The sequence below is a fragment of the Phaenicophaeus curvirostris genome, chromosome 19 (genome assembly GCF_032191515.1).
Source record: "Phaenicophaeus curvirostris isolate KB17595 chromosome 19, BPBGC_Pcur_1.0, whole genome shotgun sequence".
NCBI classification, from domain to species: domain Eukaryota; kingdom Metazoa; phylum Chordata; class Aves; order Cuculiformes; family Cuculidae; genus Phaenicophaeus; species Phaenicophaeus curvirostris.
This window is the reverse complement of record NC_091410.1, coordinates 11,658,498-11,682,275: the sequence shown is the minus strand read 5'-3', so window position 1 is coordinate 11,682,275 and position 23,778 is coordinate 11,658,498. Positions and strand designations below refer to the sequence as shown.

General features: G+C 41.5%; 1 protein-coding gene across 2 annotated transcripts in view; it reads right to left on the bottom strand.

Moving 5' to 3' along the window:
* SMURF2 (SMAD specific E3 ubiquitin protein ligase 2) overlaps positions 1-17,480 on the bottom strand; it is a 55,540-nt gene extending 38,060 nt beyond the window's left edge. The window contains exon 1 of one of the 2 annotated variants that reach the window (XM_069872757.1): positions 17,335-17,480. In XM_069872757.1, the coding sequence (XP_069728858.1) occupies positions 17,335-17,386 (52 nt within the window). In that variant the 5' untranslated portion in view covers positions 17,387-17,480. Of the gene's footprint in view, positions 1-4,196; positions 4,288-17,334 lie in introns of those variants that run through there. The other variant, XM_069872756.1, reaches the window with a different exon arrangement.
* Positions 17,481-23,778: the final 6,298 nt, after the last annotated feature.

Genomic DNA, 23,778 nt, shown 5'->3' with positions numbered 1-23,778 from the left:
AAAAAAAAAAAAACACCAGAGACATCAAAAGCATGGACATCACTAACCCTCCATGAGTAATTCCCATGGCACTGCAGCAAAATGCTGCAAATATTAATTTTATCAACGCCAACAAAAGAATTCGTCAGCTGCTTTGTAAGAAAAAAACCCTAAATCATGATGACAGCTTAAGGTGACAACTGTCTGGGGGAGAAGTAAATTCTAGCATTTCAAATCCACAACCTGAAAGAGTTGATTTTTTACATCATTCTCTAGTAAACAACCTAATGTTAAGGAGTTCATAAGGACTGTGATTCAATACTATCACTAGTAAAAATCACTAATTAAGCATTTGCCTTAGTCTAAACTCCTAGTTCAGCACAATTATGTTTTACTACCACACCTGATTTACTGAATGATATTATACAAGGAACATCGATGAGTAGTGTTCTATCGACACCCTCCTGCATTATCATCAATATCCACAACTTCTGATACGGCTTCTGATCCGTTTCCCTGGTAACATGTGGATCCTGCCTCCTCCTCCCTTAACGTAGCTGAAACACTTAAGCACAATGTCCCTATATTTGCTTTTTTTTTTGAGATAAACTGTTTTTAGTGGAATGCATTCAACTCTGGAAACTGCCTCTCTGGAACTTGGCAGTTTGGCTTCTGCCAAAACCGACAGGGTCAGCAGAAAGGTGTGTGGACTACACCTACAGGTTTACCTGGTTACTAAGCTTGCGCCTTCAATTACATAAATCTGTCTCTACCTGCAGAAACGTAGCATCGTGTAAGTGAGGAAAGCGCCAGCTGCTTAAAGAAAGTCCATACAGAAACCCAAGACATCACCATTCATCCATTATTAAAATTCTTACGTACCTCAGCCCAGGCTTCCCCCTCACACACATCAGACAACCATGAAGCCTCATCCCCAGGAGATAATTACATCACTAGACTATATAATTTATAAATGGATCTAGTTAAATTATTGCAGTCCTTTAATATGAAGAGATTCAGTTTGGTTACTCTGTGTAAACAACTGTGTTCTACAGATCCAAACAGTTTAAGAAGCTGCTGCTGTTAAACACAAATGAGCTAAGTGGATGAGCAATCCTATTTATTTCAACAGCAATAAATGCAACCTACAGTAAATCCCATTTTGCTTCTTTCGCTTTGTTTTTACACAAGTTGCTTATACTATTTCATCAGATCAGCATGATTTCTAGACAACTGTATGAAACAATATAAAAGGGATTTTAAAGAAACAGAACACCAAGTGATTCAGATGAAACAGCTCAACAATATGTGAAAATAAAGAATCTTGCCCAAAAACACTTACCATGCAATTTAAACTACAACTTCAGAAATCTTTCAGGGATTTTTTAAGGGACACAGATATGGAAAGCCCTCATTAACACTGCTGTCTTTCACCCCAGAAACCCTCAACCTCCTGCAGTTCCACTCACAAAACATTGTACTAAATACACTTCTTAATGTCTACCATTTCCTACACGGTAGCACAAGCAAGGCAAGACCAAGGATGCCAAACCCAGACTTCCAGAGGGCTCGCCTTCCTAGGCACACTGCTCCTTGGATATCACAACTGCTAACTGAATGCTACCCCAGCCCCCTCCAAATAGAATCATTTACTAAACAACACACTAACTTACCAAGTAAAACCATTTTTCCTCTCACAACTATCTTCTTACATCTCAATTATTTAATACTAAGCACCTTCCCATGACCTAATTCCTTTTGTTTCGTGATCATCTAAGTATCTCAGAGCCAAGACAACAATTTCTTTTACATAAAACAAGACCAGAGACATGCTAAAACTCTGATCAGCTACATGAACGATGAAGAGGGCACAAACCCCTTCTCCATTTACATTCCTTCAACTAGCCTTGCAAACCGTACCTCCTTTCTGTATTACTAACTGAATTTAAGAATTTACAAATATATTCCCTGATTATCTTTGTACATTGCAGTCTATGAACGGTATTGTCAATGTTAAACAGATACAAGTTTTTAAAATACTAACAATCAAAATGGAGTGATCGCCTTGGAATTGGTACTAATCTACATCTCCAGTTAATCATGTATTCGCACTAAATATAAGCAAATACACTACACTAAGTCAGTTCACCAGTCAGTTCTGCCAGCATCACTCCTGTAGTGCACGTCTCGCTGAGAGGTGGCATTGCCAGCGGGTCACAAGACAGGAGTGCTTTCAGGACGCATGCAAACATTTGTGATTTAGCTAAAAGTCAAGAAAGCACCAACACATTCAAACTTACAGAAGGGAAAACAAAACAAACAAGCCAATCGTCTAGATTTTGATCCTAAACACAGACTGCTGTTCAGGAGACAACAAAAAAAACCAAAGGACTGGAGAAGATAAAGTGTTAATCGCATATTTGGTGGTTCATGAGCCAAAGCAGTCTGAGGTTTAAACTGCTTCTGCTCAGTGCTCATCCCATTCAGAGACGATGAATCATTTCCCATTTGGCAACACTTCTGCCTACAAGGCTGTCTTCTGTGAGATTTCTCCTGTGTCCTTGTAATAGATTTGCTAATTTAGTACACCTGACTTTGAGCAAAAGCTATTGTTGCCAGCTGTCAGACTAGACCTCGTCCTGTTTATCAGACACATCTCAACCATCCTGTTCTGCCCCAGTCACAGAAACAGAACGCTCTTTACTAATCCCAGCTCAGTAAATTACTTTCTAATATCCTTGTTTTTCTTACTCTGCCAAAATACCAACACATCATAGATTTAAAGCAACAGCAAAATCAATTTATGCACAGCAGCTGCGCTCATACCACTTTATCCAACAACTGCATTTTTTTTCAGTCATATTTGCTGTTCTAGTCATTCTGTCCATGAATTCCTGAGTTTCAGCAGTAGAGGCTTGACTATTTTAAACAAAAGTAATATAAGCTCATAGGGAATGTATTCTAGCTTTTTAGGCAGGCCTCCACAGCTCTCTGAAAGATAAATCAGAGCAAACTGAAGTATTAAACGCCTCACACACACTAAAACATTTCCTCATTTTCCCCAGGGCTTTGTGCATGCAAAAGAAACTGCATTATTTTCTGTTTATAAATATTTATCTGGACAGCAGCTTAAAAAGGTAGGGGCAACAGAGAAAATATGTAGGGTTCTTCTGTTTGTTTGGGTTTTTTTAGACCTACCTACAAAGAATCCGGGAAACATATGAGAAAACAATTTGTGTATGACATTTTTACTCCTAAACCAGAGCTTAAGTCTTTACATTCCAGATTACATAAATCAGTTATAGGGATGCAAAAAAAAAGTAGACTCACTCTTTCCAGGTTTTTATACACTGGAAAACAGGTTTTATACACCAGAATTCCTCCTGCACTTTAAAGGGCACACTGTGTGCACAGAAACACATACCCACACATTAGATGCTCTTTTGATACTTCTACTCTTCCAAATATTTTAAAACTCAGTATAGTCAACAAAAATATGAGAACACAGACACTCCACTAATAAAAACTATGGAATATTTACATTCCTCTCTTCTGTTTCAGGGGGCCGTGGAGCTGCTTAATCATCTCCAGCATTCAAGTCTTGCTACCTGGCTTCATTACCTCTTGCTGAGCAGTGGAGGAAGCACCCACTCTTCCACCTGGGACTGCCTAGAAAGGCCAGTCAGGAACTGGAATTCAACACGTAAAGGCCATTTACATTAAGCAGATTCCACACTACCCTACAGTCACTTTACGCTCTATTTGCTTCCAGAACTAAGAACTAACTGTATTTGCCTACTTGTAGACCAGCTGAGGATCCCCGCTGACGGCTTTCCTCATGACAGTATCTACACAACATTCAAAACTGGCTGATGTCTTGACTGGCTTCAGACAAGAAATAATTTTAAAAAATCCTGTAAAATAAATAAGAGAAATCAAGAGCACAGATGCCACATGGGAGAGAGCTGGAGATCATTTTTGCTATAGGTAGCACGAATTGCTTCTATAACACAGTCACAGGGAAGACTGCTAAAAGGGGCATTGCTAGCACATGGTATGAATGAGAAAAGCAGTAGCAAATTCTTAAAACAAGAGGAAGCGAAACCCAAGAAACATATGTGGGTGCAGGAAATAAACAATGCGGAGCAGTCGATAGTGATGCAGCAAACCCAGGTGAGAAGATAGCTCTGACACAATCACACACAGGGTGCACCTACGCACAGGCAACCGGAGCGGCTCTGGGGATGTGCAGAACATCCTCTCCCCACACCACCCCAGCAGCTGCTCATCCATCCTGCAAAGGGGACACCAAGACAGAACCACCCACCGCAGAGCCAGGACCTGCTCATTCAGGTGGGACAGACGGATGGAACCTGGGAAACAGAACAAACTCTTGGGATTTCAGGAAATGGAGATGAAGTCAGAACAAATAACAGAATAGAGTATTCTTTCATTGCCTGACAACAGCTACACAGCCAGTCTGGTTCCCTGCGAAGATATTGTTCCTGCAAATAAAAGAAAAGGACCGATATATCTATTTTCACAAGGTTTTTCATTGTAACATTTGAAATCAGATACTGTACTTCAAGTATTATTCATCCGTACAATTTAAGCTAGCCCTGAGTAATCATTAAAGAAAAATATCTGCCAGGAAAAAATAACCCAGAATATATGATTCATTCACTTCTGAAACAATAAAATGGTTCACTATAACAAAAATAACTATATTGGAAATACTTCAATTAAAAAGTTAAAAACACAGCCAAATACAATGAAGAAAGCAAACTTGTGTGTATACAAATAACAAAAAAAACTGTTAGAAAAACATAATTCCATAAAGCACAGTTAAGAGCATATCTGATGGAAACTGTACTCTGTTCTTAAGCTATTCAACAGTCTTAAAACAACAATACAGGTTGCCTCTGAGACTCTGACAACTCGCTATGTTGCTGATAACAGATGGTTATTTCAGCACAAACGTGATGTGCATAGCGTACCTGAAAAAGAAACAGACCTCCAGCTCCAGGAAGGTCCAGGCAGTAACAGCACTGCAACTCCTGAACAACCCGCTGGGAAGTAGTTAAGGCTTTCACAGACCTTTAATCATAAAAAGGGCATCAACTGAAAAAAAATCAGGTACTTAACAACTTAATAATTGCCCATAGCTCAAGAAGGTGTGAAAAACAGCAGGTTTTTGGGAAAGATGTCTTCATAGGAGCAAATTTGTTTCAGCCTTGTGTCAATTAAATGTTGGGGTAGAAGAGAAGCACTGTTAAGCATCAACACTGTAGAAACATGAAAACAGTTTAAAAAGCTCACTTCTCTTCATGGTTAGACGATATTAAGTGTAAGTTTACTTAAAATGAAACCTTGAAGTTTCACGTTGTATCAGTTCATTTATTTTTAGTTGACTAAAACAACACTCTACACCTGAGAGCACTCTCACAACTTCTCCTCCCTTTGACCATAGCCATCTTCCCATCACGCCTCTAAAAAAATTTAAACAGAACACGATGCCTCTCTCCTGCTGGAGATACATCTGCTCACTGCATGTAACTTCTGATTTGATTCTTCATAGTTTAAACTCTTCTACAGAGAAATCTTTACATGCAATGGAAGATTCACCGGAGCACATCAATGACAACTTCTGTAACTTCTCTGTCTATTTGTTATTTAACGTATTTGTATTGACTCAACTACATGAGGTCAAATCTTTTGTGCAACTAACCTATCACTTAGCTGAAAAAAAGTATTAATGGTAACTCCAAAACCTTTGTGAAGAGCTGGCACATGAATTAGCCAACGAAGCATTAAAAACTACAGAACTCAACTATCACCACATTATTACTTAACAGAAAGTCTTCTGACCCTTTTAAAAGCAAGAAAATACAAGCATTAGCAAAGTGACCAAGACATCACGTTGTTTCCTAGAATCAAGGATTTTTTAAGAACACTTCAAGTTTGCCAAAGCTGAAAAATTCCTTTTGTTCTACAGGTAAGGAGTAACCCTGATCTTATCTGGCAGCTTTTCTTAAAATTATGTTATGAATCACAACCACTTAGAAGCAAGCCCTTAATTCCTTTTTTCTTCTATACAGGATTAAGGTGATGAATGTGTGGAATAAAGGAACAGATGGGAGAAATTTTGGGGTGGGTGGATTTTTCCCTGTTCGTTTTTAAATTTCTTCCTCTACCCAACTGTAACCGCTTGCATTCTTTGCTTTTGCTACACATCTTCAGTTTTTACAAAATCCCTCTGCTAGAGGTGACAACTTCTTGCGATACACTCAATCACTAACAGTAACAGCCCGTGCAGTGACAGCATTCCTGGTTACAGAGCCAAGCATTAAAAAGTTTGGAAACGAGAGAATCCAGGCTGACCCTGCGACCCTGCGTCACGTTCATCACTATAACAGTGCAATCCGGGCACCGAAAGATTCCCAGCAACTTGTCCTGCCAAAAATCAGTCTCCACCAGCCACCCATTTGTCCTGGACAGTTCCTTGTTCCAAGCCACTCCCTTCTTCCCCACCCTCACCCAACTTTTAAACCCTCTGCATTCTACTTACTGCCCCTCTTAACGCTGGAAGCAGTGGATAAACTTAGCACTAACGCAGCAAGACCAGGTCCATTTGTTAAACCACGCACGACGCCTTATTGGGCCAACACAGACACATCTGCCCATCACCGTGTTCTTGTTCCTGCCCAAGAATAAAAGATTTGCAAGAATAAAGGACTTCCAAAAGATGTGCAACATAATTTTAATCTCCTTAAAACTGCTTGAATTTTAACAGATTCTTCCTAAAATAAATTCAGCCCAGTTTAGCTACTCGGCATGAAAAATGTCAGCGCCAGCAGGATGCTTAACAGCAACAGAAGAGACCATCTACAAGGGGAAACACCAACTACCGTCGGCGTTACGAGGTCAAGTTTGGTATTACAAGCCCATCTATGGCTACAAATTCCACTGACAGCGAATAAAAAGCAAAGCTGTTCAGACAGACAGAGCAATCCAGAATTGTGTTCAAATTACATGGAGTAGAAGCAACTGCAAGAAGCTACACGCTGCGCTGCTGAGCTGCGAATGGAACATTCAAAAGGGGCAGGTTGACCAGGGACAATTTTTCTTTGCCTTCACTGCTACTCCATTGCAAGGTGGGTGCAGAACAAGTGCATCTCCAGTTGTGGGCCACACCAGGAGAAGGTGCTTAAATGTGGAGAATGAAGTTCCTAAACTTCCATAAACTCACAAAAAATATATCACTTCCGAACAGGTCCAAAGCACTGCCCGGTGCAGATTAAGTTACATTATGCTGATACACAGGAAATAGCTGACTTATTCTACAGGATGAACAATTCAGCAGAGGAAAGGAACTTTCAGGAAAAATGATAAACGTTGTAATGAGGAAATCCGAGGCACATATTCACAATGCCACATTCGGATTTCACAAACCAACAGGAATTTCTTCACGATCTCTTGGCCACAGGAGCGAGCCATAGGTAAATGCAAATATATAGCACCTCACCAAGCAGAAAAACCTCTCACAGTCTGCGAGGGGAACAAAAAAAAAAGAAAATATTGTCTACCCATGTAGACAGCATTACAGAAATCTTAAAATACTTTTACCACCTCTGCGTAAGACTGGTATTGGGAGAACACTATGAACTGCAGGAACAGCCTAAGGAAGGCAGAGAAGACTACACAAATATTTTATTTTATGACAAGCCAGGCACAACACTTGTACTACTGAAAATTACTCTTAAGTCACTTTTTCCTTACAGGCCTTCTCTTTTCCTGCTGCAGAAAAAAGCAGAAACCCACAACATTTTAAAACATCCTTTGACCCAGTTCTTAAGCAGAAATCTCAAAAGTGAAAGATTTTCACAAAAGGGATCCAATATAACATGGCATCACAACGTCAGGAAAATTTTGGCTATTCCTGCATTAGTACAATCATAAAGATTTAAACCTTTTAACATTTGGACAAAAAGCATATATGCAGCTATTTAAGACAAACCACAATTATTGCAGGGCATCTTGACTTTCCAGACAGCATTTGCTTCTGTAAGAACGCACGACAACCTCCCCTGTTCAAAGGCAAAACTTAGCTTGAACAGAGGGCAATAATTTTTCCCCATTCCATGCATCCATACTTGACCAACGGTTTATTATAACAATGCTATAGATACATTTGAAGGTTCTGTCCACCAACACCTTGTCCTTTCCAGAACTGCTAGTTAGACATTTAGAAATGACACGCATACAAACCAGGTGAAATTATGAAAGATGGCACTGAATATTTTTACAGTTGTTCAGAGGCTTCTGTTACCAAGAGGCTTCTGCAAGAGTAGTATAATGTGTTTTTTTTAACTTTCTAATGGAACCCTCTAAACAAAAGCCCTAGAAAATTTCCACTTAAACATGCATTACAGCCTTCTTTAAAGTCTGGTCAATTAATGTGTCATCCACTGTGAACCTAGGCTTAAAGAAGCCAGTCATTTTTAATTTCACAGTGAGTAATGCTGAGCAAGTGCTCACCAGCATACAGGAGAATCAGGTCCTTCATGTCCATTTAAATGGAGAGCTTATCAACACATCTATTTTGTGTCTCTTAAAAGACATAAATATTAGCATGAAGAAGAAAAAAAACTGGTATCCTCAGATTTTTCACATTGAAAATGCAATTATTGTTACTTGGCTAAGAGTAATATTGTAATCAGCAGCACAAAATGCAGGACAGATCTCTGGATGGTTTAAGGCCAAGTCCAGGAACCCCTGTTTGTTCTCTGCTTCCATCACAGAGACACAAAAATCCTGGTATAATGGCTGTGACTTCATGTTCCTATGCCAGCTTGGGTCCTCCACCAGCTCCTGTCCTGCCCCACCTTTACAGAGGAGTCCTTCTGCCTCCACGTGGCACCACCTGCCTCCGCCAGCTCCACCTTTATATGATTTCTTACATTACACCTGGTATCACCCTTTATACATTAAGACAGAAGTACTTATTTTGTGGCTAGACAATAAAAGGAGATACCTTAATATTACGGCACCTAGGCACAACGCTGCTACCTATACAATTTATACAGAGCTACAAACCACTATTGTAATAAAACCCCAGGGGAAAACAGTAGATGAGAGCTTTTCCTCTGAAAAGAAAGATTTATACACTTCACAAAATAATAATTCTGGTACAATAAAAGGTGAAAAATCTCTGTTAAGATTTGAAGAATTATTTGTCATAAGGACACCTAAATACTCAGCATAATTACTGCTATGAATTTCTAATCCCAGGCAGCTAAGCACAGAAGTGATTCTATGCATTTTACCCAGACACCTTTAGTTATTTTACACAGATTTAAGGGTTTGGTTTTTTTAAACTAGTCACGTTTATAAGCACTCTAACCCAGATCAGATCTTTCTTTCTCCACCAAGAATAAAAGAGGATTCACTTACATGTTTTTCATGAGAAATAATTGCAAAAGGTAGTAGACTACTTTTAACAAAATGAAATGGCCAATTTCTATTGAATACGCTCCATTCACCTTCCTGTCGAATGATACCCACAAAGCAGGTTTACCAGACGCAGTTTTAGAAGTGCACAGCCTCATCTTTATCTGCATTATAAAGAAATCACCAAGTTGGCTCAAGTTTTCAGAAAACGCCCCTAGTATTACCTACCTTCACTTAAGTACAAGCACAACTGCATTGATAATGGAATTTACATATGCACCTATATATAAGCTCCAAATCAAGTAGTTGGGTATGTTAAAAAGAAGTATCGTCACAGATATAATTAGCTATGACACCGTTTAATTCCATCAGTAATACTAAAATCTGGGTCAAGGCAGAATGAAAATGAATGTATGTCACTTTTTTAAAGCTATTCCACGTGATCAGCCAGGACAGGCCCCCAGTCCCACAAAGAGCCTGCTGTTCTGCCAACACCTGGCTGACCTGAGCCACTGCTCACACACACACCAACCCACAAGAGTCCTCTGCTACGCCCAGTCAAAAGAAAAAGGCCAGTAAGAGGAAGAGGTTTGTTTTAACTTGGATATATTCCTCAGTCCACCCTATCCGACAGCCCGGGATGGAGCACAAGGATGCAAACATCCCAAAAACCAGTGCTGTGGGTTGGAAAGCTTGACTATGGCATTATCGTTCTAATGTTTGCAGCAAGATGGCATCACACATGTTAATTTAAGTACGAATGGTAGAATCTGGGTATGTATTTTTACTGTGACCTGTAAATTACATAGTCCGTGCATGCTCTGCATATTTGAAACAATTTAGATGAATTCATTACAGAAAGGGCACATTGAACCTGTTTACACTGACAACACCAAAGCGACTCTCCCTTCCCGCAAGAGAACAATCCTTGCAAGTTGTGTTAAATACGTACAGGCTAGGGGTCATTCCAGAAAACTAACAACAGGATCCAGCCACATACTGCTGCTTTTTCTTTCACTTTCAGAATTTTGAAAATAATGTGAATAGTGTGAAAGTAATGTGAATAACACATCACCTACACAATACTTGTTACTCGCTTTGGGGGATATCGCTCCTAGCCAAATTTGCCTAAGCAACAGTAAAAAAGCATGTTGAAGTAGAAAAAAGTAATTGCCAAGAGTCTGCAGGATGCTAAAATACAGCTGATACTGCAACACTAATCTATGAGAGAACTGAACCCAAATCACCCTGCGTGCGCAGTCTCAGAAGGCCCAGAATAGAACCATGTTTTATGTGGATTTCAACTCAAGAGAAACAATGTCCATGGGCAGAAAGTCAAAAGATAGTGGCTCTAAATCCCGGCTTCACCTGGTTTGTCCTTTTTATGATCCTGAGGATTGTCCATTCTCCATTTGGATCAGTCTCCCCACTCAAACTCAGATGATAATGTTAAGCCAATTCTGACCTGAGCTTGGTTATCTGCAGATGAAGCTTTCTTCAAAGTTAGGAGCATTCTTATCTGTGCTTCCATTGAAAGTATTTAAAGTTTAAGTGGCAAGAAAAAGTCAACAGTGTGCTTCCTTGAATATGCTATTGCCAAACATCCCTCCAGATTTCAATCCTCGTCTCCAAATAGGAAATGTGCTTTGCTAATAGCAGACATGCACAGTAGCTGCTTTTACACACATTGTCTGATATTACTGAGACTAATCTTTACCAACCTCTCAGAAGTCAATGAAATTATCTCAGACATTGCATGTGTCACAAGTGCTTACACTCCATATATTAAAGCAGGCACGTTAACAGCCTGCATAGCAAGGTACTCATGCCATTAGGCCAAGTCAGAAGCCAGGGCATCTCATTATTGTGATGACAAGAGGGAAGAGACCTAAAGAAACCTTTAGCTTTAGAAACACCTGCAAGAAAGGTCTGGCCCAATGGCGAGATGTCATTTTAAGTAAGATGGCAAAGAAGGAGTTACTTCAAAGGCCAAGAGATAAACCAGAACAAAACATTAAAAGCTATCTTCTTGTTGGGATCAAATCATTCACCTTAAGGACACAAAGACAAAATGATTTCATCTGGGGCCTGATCAGATTTTCAGTGTGATTACAAACAACAAAGAAAATAGAAAATGGTTTGTCACTACTTGTTGAGTTACTCAGTTAAGTTCAGCTACACAGAGAGCCTAAAGTCTTTAAACGTAACTGAAAAATAGAACTCTAAAAATTACTCATAATTTTTCCACCCTCAGTATTTTCTGTTTTATTCCCCCCCCCCAACAGCTTTATTTCTTTAAACATTAACATTAGAACTGTGCAGAGTTCCCAAAGGTCTCCTACATTTGTTCCATATGCTACCTACACACGTAAATCCTCTGCTAGGACCTCTCGATGCCTTCCTTACTCTACAACCAAAGAGGAGTATTGTGCCTTTTTGTTTTTTTAATTACAGCTCCTGTAGAACTGTTTTCCTACTATGATTCCTCCCCCAAATCCCTTTTGATCTTCATTTACCTTGCTACGATATCCTACTACCTATCCCTGAGCACAGATATCTGATTTTATTCCCAGATGAACAAAAACTTTGGTGTACAAACTGATCCCATCGAAACCGGACACTGAGACTGCTCCATAGAGCCACTCAGTTGTTTATTATAATTCTTTGGCATCTGTGCGATCCACAACTGATTTTTACGTATATAAATATCTATAACTACATAGTGTCTATATAAAAAGGATATATATACACACGCTTCATGCTTTGATGATGAGGGCCAAGCATCCAGCAATCCCTACACAATCTGATTAGACACATGCCTATTGACTTTGTTATGAACGGACCAGTTTAATACACCTACTGTGTAATTTATTGATTCTGATTTCTTAACAGTGGTTTTCAGTAAGTCATGTGTCATTAAGTCAAATGCACCTTACATGAAGGAAACCCATTGTTTTACTGTTGACCAAAGCCTATCTAACTACAGGCTGCTACTGGTAAGAGGCAGCCCTGCCCTCTTTTCAGCTTCTCCTGTGCGTCCTCCTCCTTCAAGGCAAAAAACTACTTTTTCCTTGGTAGGATGAGCTTTCAGCTAAAGAGCTGCTGGAGTCAGCACAAGGGAGGGCCCAGAACAGTGAAGCCAGGGGCTACAAAGTGTAAAAAAAAACCACCCCAACTCTCAGATTTTAAACTGACCTAAGATCACACTACTACTTCAGTCAACTATGACTCCATAGCCTTGCTACTTAAAAACACAGGTAGCTACTTGATCAATCAGTGATGCTGTTTCTACGACGAGGTTCTGCTATCCATAAACTCCAGGTCTGAAGATTTCACATTATTTTGCCAAACTCAGGAATACTCTGGTTTTTACTAAATAACCACATCTTTCTCCATAAATATTATCGGCATCATGAGAGTTTCTATGAACCAATAAAAAAGCAGCCAATTTCTTCCTTCAACAGCATAACCTGACAGTACAGAACCACCCTTGTACTGTAAGGACTGAAGAGACAGGAAGATCAACACGAGACAGAACAGGACAGAAGATGAGAAGCTGTTTTCAGCAACACAAGAGCCAGTGCTTTTATTTCCATAATTAGCCAACTCTGCCAGGGAACCTGAAAGCTCACAGAGAGGAGGAGGAAAACCAGCTCTAACAATTCTTCAGGCCTACCTGACTCTTGACCAACAAAATTCTTCCAGCTCATTCCGGTTTCATCCAGGGGTTATTCATCACCTCTTGTTACATGCAGCATAACTCTGCTTTGTGGAGCAAAGCATCTTTACTTGTTAACTATTCTGACACAACCGCCAGCTATAACACACAAACTAAATAAATTCACGGGCTAACCTTTATGTGACTCAACAAATTTTAGTGCTCATGAGTTTTTCGGCCTTCAAACTGAATTTTAAATATACCTTTCTACTTGATAAAAACAGCCCTAAGGACTTAATTCAGATAAATGTCATTGATACCATAAGCAAAAGCAGCCAAATATAACTATTTTAACCTTAGATACTTCACAGATTAGGACATAAAATATTTACTGAGCAAGGGAAAGCAATGGTTATTTCTCAATTTCTTGAAGAACGTAATATCAGCGCAATGGTGGTGGAAGAAAGAGCCCATTCTGCCTGGGAGTATAGTGTATTTATAAATCCACAAATCCAACACAACACTGAGAGAAACCACAGTAAGAATGGAAGGGGATGACAGTACTTGTGGCTTTTGTAGAACTCAAATACACTCAGGATGGGAGCAGATAAGATGGTGGTGAAAATGTCAGAGTCAAAGGAACTTCCCTTATATTACAGCTTCCGCGGACAATGTTATTACAAGCTGCTAAGACCAGTTTCAGAGAAGACTCGCACAATTTTAGACTTTAGCTAACTTAAATGACATTGTCCATCTTTTTAATCAGAAACAAGCATTTATACCTCATGCTAGAAGTGAAGTATCATCAGAAGGCATAATCTTTGGATTTTAACAATTATCCAGCGATTTACTAGCTCAAGCTTGTGCAAAATGCATCGACATACATATCACTAAAGACTCAAGTGATACTTACGACAGACAACTAAACCTAGGAGAGAAGAATCACCTTTTATAAGAAAGGTATAACACAGATGCACTGTAAATCAAATAAAAACTTACTAGAAGTATGCCACCGCTGTGGTTTCTCTCTGTTATGGAACCCAGACCTAAATAAACTGTTAAACACTTAGTGTAAAGGTATGCCAAACATTTCTCAGAACTTTCTTAAGGTCCCAACAAAGAATCAACCTTTTTTGCAAAATGAGGCCTAGCTTAAATATTTTATTTGGCTCCTCAGGATGGACTGAGAAGCTGGGCACTAGCTCCAGATCAGTTCTTGGACTCACATCAAACATTACCCTGTCATTTATCCAGTCAGTCAAAACAATGTTTTCCATCTAAACCTTTAACATTTATGTCCTGAAAAACTGCTAATTGAATCCAGTTCTTACAATCCACTTTTTAATCTATACCATCTAATTCAGAGATAATGAATAAAAAAGATCAGTATTACAGAATGATTACAGAATTAATCCTATAAATATTTGAGCCAAAACAGAAGACTGTTGGTTTCATACAGCCAAAGAAAATTAAGATTAAATAGCATTTGTCAGTTTGAGAATAAACTTCTAAAAACACTGGATACACAGATTCTTCTAATTCCAAACAGTTTTATAATTCAAGAGCCCTCAAACTGCTTTTCCAATCAAAAAGGGTAATCAAAACCACTCAGAACACTTAAAACTATTCCTAGGAAAGAACTGACAACATGTCAGCTGAATTAATAGATTTCCATGAGTTTTTTTTAAAACACGTAAAGCTTCCCTGCAACAAATGACCTTACGTGAAACAACACACAATTAGCTAAGCATGAAATACCTTTTTAACTCGAGAAACAGGCCGCTGTTTCACAGAAACGTCCAGGTAACAGAACTGGTACTCGGCAACCGCAAGAGCTGCTAACCCTGGAACAGTCCCTGGAAAGACACTTTTGCCAGCATCCCCTGCTCTGTATATTCCCTTCCTAAAATATAAGGAGACAGCAAACTCAGACACACTCCTCAGGATTGTACCTGCTTCTTTTGTGGACTGGCTACACAATTAAAACTCGTTACGTAAAACCACTGCCTATTCCTTCTTCACAATCACACTCTCCATAACACACTCGGATTGTCGTTGACGTGATTTCGTTATATGCTTAAACCTCAATAAAAATAAAGCAAATATGAAACAAGATCGAACACAAAATCCAAAGGTGAAAGAGACAACTCCCTAAACTGTACTTTCCGTGCTTTCACATAAGGCTATAGACCATCTTTAATGTTTCAAAGATAAGCAAAGCTGAGCACTCACTGCTCAGGGAAGAAGTATTAAAGCACAACATCAATAAAGCAATAACCTGAGGAGAAAGCTACAAAACCCTCCGTAAAAACAAGGCAGCACTGTGACATGCATCGGTCCCAGCTACGCTTATTCCAAGTTTTATTTCTAAGTGCAATATATAGACACTCACAAATCTCCATGAAAACTAGATTACAAATTCAGTCCAAGTATTTCCAAAGTAAAACATTTTACTTTCCCTAAAAAAATAACATACTTTGAAAAATAAGCATGAAAGCACCTCTATTAGGCATTAAACTGGAAATATTTCACATGCACCTAAAGTAAATACATAAACTCTTGCAGTACGTTTTTTAAACACGTTTCTTTTGCAAGCCAGTTGCATACACTACACGTGAAGTATTTACAATGTTATCTATTATTTTTTAAACCCTTACCTTCACACAGTGACACTCTAGAACACAAAACCCTGTCTGCTGGGGGAACTCCCCACACTCTGAACTGGTTCTGTCTTTAAAAGCTCCTGTAATTCTTTTAAGCAAGCTCCAGCTAGAAGTCCTCCAGCAGAACTCCCAAGATTTTTTCCACTAAACCTATTTACCTGGGTTCTTACACAGGAAAGCACATACTTTTAAGTATTTAGACTTATTTTGCTGGGGGGACTCCCCACACTCTGAACTAGTTCTGTCTTTAAAAGCTCCTGTAATTCTTTTAAGAAAGCCCAAGCTAGGAAGTTCTCCAGCAGAACTCACAAGATTTTTTCCACTAAACCCATTTACCTGCGTTTTCATGCAGAAAAGTACATACTTTCAAGTATTTATATTTATTAAGTATTTAAACTTATATTTATTTCAAAACCAACTTATTACCAACATTGTTTCTCCCAGCAGGCAGGTGAGCAGTTTTAATGATATTTTAAAATACTAGAACGTGGATGATCTTTAGGGTCCCCTTTTAGGACCTGAATGATCTTTAAGGTCCCTTTTAGGATCTGGACGATGCTTAGTGTCCGTTTTTAGGACCCCTTTTAGCACCCGAATGATCTTTAGGGTCCCCTTTTAGCACCTGAATGATCTCTAGGCTTCCCTTTGAGGACCCCGATGATATTCAGGGACCCCTCTTAGGAACCCAAATGATCTTCGGGGTCCCCTTTCAGCACTGGAATGGTCTCTAGGCTTCCCTCTGAGGACCCGAATGATCTTCAGAGTCCCTTTTAGGAACCCAAATGATCTTCAGGGTCCCCTTTTGGCACCTAAATGATCTTTGGGGTCCCCTTTTAGGACCCGAATGATCTCTAGGCTTCCCTTTGAGGACCCCGATGATGTTCAGGGTCCCCTCTTAGAAACCCAAATAATCTTCAGGGTCCCCTTTCAGCACCCGAATGGTCTCTAGGCTTCGCTCTGAGGACCCAAATGATCTTCAGGGTCCCTTTTAGGAACCCAAATGATCTTTGGGGTCCCCTTTTAGGACCTGAATGATGTTCAGGGTCCCCTTTTAGCACCTGAATGATCTCTAGGCTTCCCTCTGAGGACCCGAATGATCTTCAGGGTCCCTTTTAGAAACCCGAATGATCTTTGGGGTCCCCTTTTAGCACCCGAATGGTCTCTAGGCTTCCCTTTTAGGACCCGAATGATCTTCAGGGCCCCCTTTTAGGAACCCGGTTGTCTTTCAGGTCCCCTCTTAGCACCCGAATGATCTTTGGGGTCTCCTTTCCGCACCCGAATGATCTTCAGGCTTCCTTTTAGGAACCCGGTGGTCTTTTTAGGACCCGAACGATCTTCAGGGCCCCCTTTTAGTACCCGAACGCCCTCTGGGGTCCCTCCCACCCCCTCAACACTCCACGATTCCCCCTCCCGCGACCGGAGCTCCGCCGCTCCCCCGGGGCCGAGAAAATCGATGAAAACCAAACCCCAAACCCCAAACTAACAACACAACAAACAAAGAGACGAAAGAGCAGCCCCCACCCCCCCCCCAATCCAACCAGAGCGGAGAGGAGAGGCGGAGGGCCGCCCGGCGCCGGGTCCCACCTGTCAGCCGCAGCTTGACGGGCCCCCCGCGCCGCGCCCCGGGGTTGGCCATGCCGGGCCCTGCTCCGCGGGGCGCTCAGGGCAGCGGCGCCCGCCGCCGCGGGACCAGACGGAGCCCGGCCGGGCCCAGCGCCGCCATCGGCGGGGACGGGAGGCAGGAGGAGCAGGAGGAGCAGCAGGAGGAGGAGGAGGAGGAGGAGGAGCGGCCGCCCCCGCCGCTTCCCGTCCCGCCGCTGCCCCGCCCCTCGCGGGCCACAAAGCGGGGACGGGCGGCGCCTGCCCTGCCCTCCCCTTCCCTCTTTCCCCCTCTCCTCCCTTCGTCTTCCCTCTCTTCCTTCTCCCTCTCCTCCCTTCGTCTTCCCCCCTCAATCTTTTCACCACGCTCATCGTCCCCCTCCCTTTCTTTTCCCCCTCCCCTTTCCCCTCGCCTCTTCCTCCTCTTTTTTCCCCTCCTCTTATTCCCTTCCCTTTCCCCCCTTTTTCTTACCCTCCATTCCTTCCCCCTTCCCCCCTCCCTTCTTCTTCCCCCCTCCCTTCTTTTTCCCCCTCCCTTCTTTTTTTCCCCTCCCTTCTTTTTTCCCCCTCCCTTCTTTTTTCCCCCTCCCTTCTTTTTTCCCCCCTCCCTTCTTTTTTCCCCCCTCCCTTCTTTTTTCCCCCCTCCCTTCTTTTTTCCCCCTCCCTTCTTTTTTCCCCTCCCTTCTTTTTTTCCCCCTCCCTTCTTTTTTTGCCCTCCCTTCTTTTTTCCCCCTCCCTTCTTTTTCCTCCTTTATCCCCCTCCTCCTTCATTCCCTCCCTTCATTTTTCTCCCCCTCCCTTCTTTTTTCTCCCCCTCTCTTCCTCCTCCCCTTCTTCCCCCCTCCCTTCTTCCTCCCCCCTTCTTTTTTTTCCCACTCCCCTCTTCTCCTCTTCCCCAGAGGATCCCATCCATCTGTACATCCATCTGTCTGTCTATGCCCCCACCAGGCAGAAGGCATCTCCCATACCCTGCCTGTTCCCCCCCGTACCCCACCAGGGTAAGAAAGCCAATTTATCTGTCCATCTTTCCACCCCAAACCCCAACAGAACAGGGGAGCCTGTCCATCTGTCCCTCCCCTTGCCAGGCATGGGGAGCCTGCCTGCATCCTACCTGTCCCCACAAACCCTAAAGGTACCAAGGAACCCACCCACCTGTCCCACCAAACACTGCTGGGATGGGGCAGCATCAGAGCTTGGGGTGCTCCTCGGGATCGGGAACGCTGGGAGTGAAAGGTTGTGGCTGAGAGGAGGGAGCAGGAGATGGGCAGGAAGGCGACACTGAGGTTGCGGGGAGCTTGGGACAGGAGAATCAAAGGTACAACAGGGAAAAGACCAGTCGAAGCCAGACTGGAAGCTGTGTGGTCATACCGGGAGTGTTTTGGATCCCGGATGGTATTCCCATGGAGAGGGTGTGACAGGCTGGCTGTGGAAACGAGTAAATTTTGGACCTATTCACTGTTTGTCTGCACTTAGAACTCAGCCAGGTTTTGTCACTCTCAAAACCCAATAATCTTTAAAAAGCCTTGCACCCACACCACTTTGCCCAATTTAACCGCCATCCCACAGGAACGCTGGCTCTTCCCAGAGTTTTCCCAGGACTGCAGCACGCTTCCCGCGTGTGGAGCTCCACACGGAGTCATGAGCAGCTCTCTGTGGGGTCAAAGGAGCCTCTGGTGGGTAGGAGAAGCTCCCATTAGAGCTCCGAAGGTCGTCACAGTGCAGTTATTGAGCTCATAAACCACACACCTATTCTTACTAACAACTTGTTTTACACACACCTCACTGTTGTGTCATTCATTGCACTGGCCTCTTCCTGGTGAGGCAACCCGTGAAGCATTATCATCTGCATCGTCATGGATTGGGATCCAGCCTGTGGATCAGGAGGCAAACATGGGATGAAAAGATGACGTGTGCTTCACTTAGTTTGTAATGTAGCTTCTACACAGCCCAGGAGGTTTCCTTTCTGAAGTTACATACACAGAATAATTATAAGCATGGTTAGAGAGGTCCTGTCTTGACAGAGCTCAGGGCTCATTAAATCAAATCCTGGAGGTGTTCAAGGCCAGGTTGGATGGGGCTTTGAGCAACCTGATCCATCCAGTGGGAGGTGTCCCTGCCCATGACAGAGGGGTGGAACTGGATGGGCTTTGAGGTCTCTTCTGACCATTCTATGAGACTATGAAATCTGGGATGAAGAACCAACTCCTTCCCCACTGAAGACCTTGGGAGGATTTGAAGCAAGCCTAAACTTCCTTTACTACAAAACACAGACACAATACGTCTGCTGGCTTTATGGTGTATGTGCTGCACTCAAACAGTTAAAAAGTTACTTTATAATAGTTAGGTAAATATGCACCTTTGAAGACCTTCTAGGTATCCTCATTCCTGCATTAAAAAAAAAATCAGCCTTAATATTTGTACTATTAATGTTTCTATCTGTTGCAAATTCACACCGCAGGGTCATTATCCTTTTCTAAAATCAACTATTCTAAAGCAAGTGACTGATACTTCGCAAATATTGCACTATTACCTGGCCACTGCTGGACAGAGTAGAAAAGCTGCTTTCTGCATACTTTACATATTTCTCAGTCACTCTAGATTTTTCCTAACGTGCAATGATTATTTGTTTCTGAGGTATCGCAGGGCACTCTGGACCCAGCGTTCAGTAATTCTGATATAAGTTGACAAGAGTATTTAAGGTTATGTTAAACATGGTACTCTTGCTACATGACCTTTTCCTAATGGATATCCAGCATGTCGAGCGTTCACTGCAATGCCAATAGTTAAAAAAACTGTTGGGATTAAATACAGTATTTCATTGCTCAGCAGGTATATGAACATTTCAACGCTTTCCTTGAAAGTGTTTTTTTAAAGGTCATGAAGTATAATTAGTTTCATACTGCTTTTCAGAAAGCAACTCACTGAACTATAAATTTCGCTAAGATTTTTGGGCAGGCTGCTGACCTTTCAGTGAAAAATATATTGCAAGTATTGGAGCGTTAGTTGACGGTTTGTGCTTCTGGGTCACTGTATAAAATGCACTGACTGCAAGAGTGCTCCTACTGCCATGCATGATTTCAAATACGTGCAATATTTGACTGTATTATATCATTTTAGGTTTTAGAAGCCAATTGTTTACAGTAAATGTTGTCATTACGCAGTTCCATCTCAAGGGTGAGAAGAGGTTTCATGCTTTATAGCGCTGACCTTGTGAAGTAAGCAAGCAAATGTCATCATTAACTGCTGACAAGTGATCTGTGTTTTGCTGTATGCTGATATCATTGAGCAACAAATCCTTTCAAGATGAGGTAGCCGGCTCAAATCCAGAGGGAAGGGAGTGCCTTGCATCAACCCGCAGCTCATTTCTTGGACAACAGCCTCACTGCTGGACTTGGGAAGGAGTCCTGTCCAGTCTTCTTTGGCCAGGAGTTAGCAACTGTCTCAAGAGCTGGAGGAAACATATAGAAAGGGGGCAAACTCAGGCATCTTTTGAGCACCAGCAGAGCTGTAGGGGATCCACAGGGACAAAATAATTTAATAGTTGGTATGGTATCAGTGCAATTTTCAAAGTAGTATGTAGAAACACAAAAACGTCTTTTGTTCTATGGCTGCACAAAACAGGGCTTTGATTTCTTGCATTTCCCAATAGGAGGAAATAGAAGGCTTTGCATTCACAGATGTTTCTCAAAGAATTTTGGACACCGGGAAATGCGAATATCTTTAACCAGCTAGGGCTCACTTTCAAAAGAAGATAGTTGCAGTTAGTTTTTTGGAGATGAGGTCCTCTCCATCTTTAGAAGCGGAAGAGCACACTGGAAACTCATTCCTCAGCATGTGGTATGTGTTCAAAGCAAATCAACATGTAAGAATTACATTCCATTTCTTTCTGTATAGAGGTTTAATCACACCACATTCCTTCAGCAGTAATGAGAGCTGGCTGGTGTTTATAGCACATTCTTCCCCAGCTTCTGTGATGATATCAAGAAAGCAAGAGAGTCCTGTCCCTACCGTTAAGCTTTTGTGAGTACATTAGAACAAACTATTTTCCTGGAACAACTTTTAAGAAATAAATATATTCAAAATTATCTGGATTCTATTTCTTTCTTCTAGTCAAGATTTACTAAATTTCCCAGAACCTGGGGTGGTTTAATTATAGACCCCAGCCCTGGAGATCATGGAGTTAAAGACAGAGTTGGTCAGAAGAGAGTTACACCTGTATTTCCTTTATTTTTATGACGTATTTCTGTTGTATATGCAACTGTTAATACTAAATGCTTATTTTTGCCATGCAATGGTGTAGTTCTGAGAAGAAAAGTATTACACCAGCACACAACTAGGGAACCCCATGAATATTTAAATGTATCAGGTCCAATTTCATCTGAAAAGAAATAGTTGTGGAGAATGGTGAACATTCATACCACCAAGTGTTCCCTGCCTCTTTAGTTTGCCCTCATTAACTCACACCCTTTCAAAGTATTTCTATTCGTTTCTTTGCAAAACATCATTTTAGAGAAGCCTCATGTCCCAAGCCAATACCCACTGTTAACAGCAAGGGTCTTCAAAACAAGGACTTTCTCTTACCATGTTAATGCAGCACCTAATAACAAACAGACCTTATCTAAATCAGTGTCCCAACACACTACTCTGTAAAGCCTGCTCATTAAATTAGATTAGTCGCCTTCTCCTGCTCCATCGACATCTCTTCTTACAACAGGCATCGTTCTCCTCCTCTGCCTCTTTGAAATAGGTTTTTCTTTTAATACTTCTCCAATCCATTCATAACTTAGTGCAGCAGAAGTACTCGCTGCATTCATTCACTGCAGATGCATCAGTTTTGTCCTGTTCCCAAATGGAATTCTGCCCTCCATGAGGCTTTGTCATCTTCTCTGCTGTTCTTGTGCACAAAAAAAGACTCTACTGAAGTCACATATGAAGTGCTCTGTGTTTCAGGAAGAAACACTAGGAATAGACAGCTTCATTTCATACAAATGTCCTTGTTTCCCTTTGTAGATTATGAAAACCATCAGTGTTATTTGCATTGCTGGTGAATGGAACAAACTACACTAAAATATTCAGATGCACATGCTTAAATATCTGGTTTAACTCTGGCACCGTCACAGCTTGGAGACCGAGAAAGCAAACCTAGCAATGGAAGTCATACCCATCAGTTATATGATGAAGAAACACGTCTAAACAGGGGCTCTGGTTCTCCAGTGAGGCTCCTTTTGGCATGCAGAGACAATGTTTATGCAAGAGGTCAAGATTCAATCCGTTTCTCAAGCCGAAGCTTAAGATGAAGCTTTTCAGGAGAAGAAACTAGGAAGGAAATCTCCACCCATATGCTGGCTACTGAGAAAGGGGACAGGAGCTTGGAGCAGCAGACACCATAGCACTCTGAGACAGGATGTGTCTTGGGGAAATGATGTGTCTCTGAAGGGAAATGACTGCAGCTGTGGCTACAAAAAAATGCATGAGCTCCCATATCACAGGATTTTCCAGTGGTTAGTCACTAAGATAACTCCTAAGTCAATCCATCCAGAACAGATTAGTAACTGATGCACAGATATTCCATGCGGTTCTTTAGCCATGTTATTTCCTCATCGTGTCCTGCAGGACAGCGCTATCCTAATGCAACATTATTAGAAGAAAAAAAGCAGATTTTGAAGAGAAAAGCATTGAACACAGAGTAAATAGATGCATTGAATTTTATTGCTAGCCAGTCTAAAATTCATTCTCTGAAAGAGGTAAATCTATTGTGAGAAACTACATACAGGCACTTCAGCAAATGACCAGCTTACACCCTTGTTCCAGCCCCAGCCTCGTTTCCTAGCTCAAGTCAACACTGTTCTCTGCTGTTGGACACACAGTTCACAGCATATTTAACAGCCTGGAATAAGGGCAGAGCTGCGCTTCGGTCTTTAAGTGTAGTGAAGCATCTTAGGCCTAAAAGGTTTTCCCCGATTGATCCTACATCCCTAATCAGTGGGAATGATGACTCAAAGTACAAACTGAGTCTTCCAAAGTCCTGGGCCAGAAAGGTCTATTTCTGAAAGTTATTTCTTTTATTATTCCATGATTTCCACTTATTTACCCATAAAATACTGTTGCTAATACAATTTCTTTACCAGATTCTTGGATGACTGGCTTTGCCAAGAGCTTTGAGAGCTAGATGCTAAGTATTCCAATTGAAATTACTACAGTTTCCTGAAGAACCGCATGTTCCCTCACGCAACTGCTCTGCAGGACTTTCCCTGGTTGCTTTGTGAATGAAGCAACCGTAGAATTTCATCCTTAGATTTATTTGGCTGATCTAAATAGGTTCTTAAAAGACCTTGCAGAATAAGACAGTTGGAAACAGTCCCCTCTGAGTGACATGTATCAAGAATTTACTACTGTACAACAACATCCGACTCTGGACGTTGCCCGATT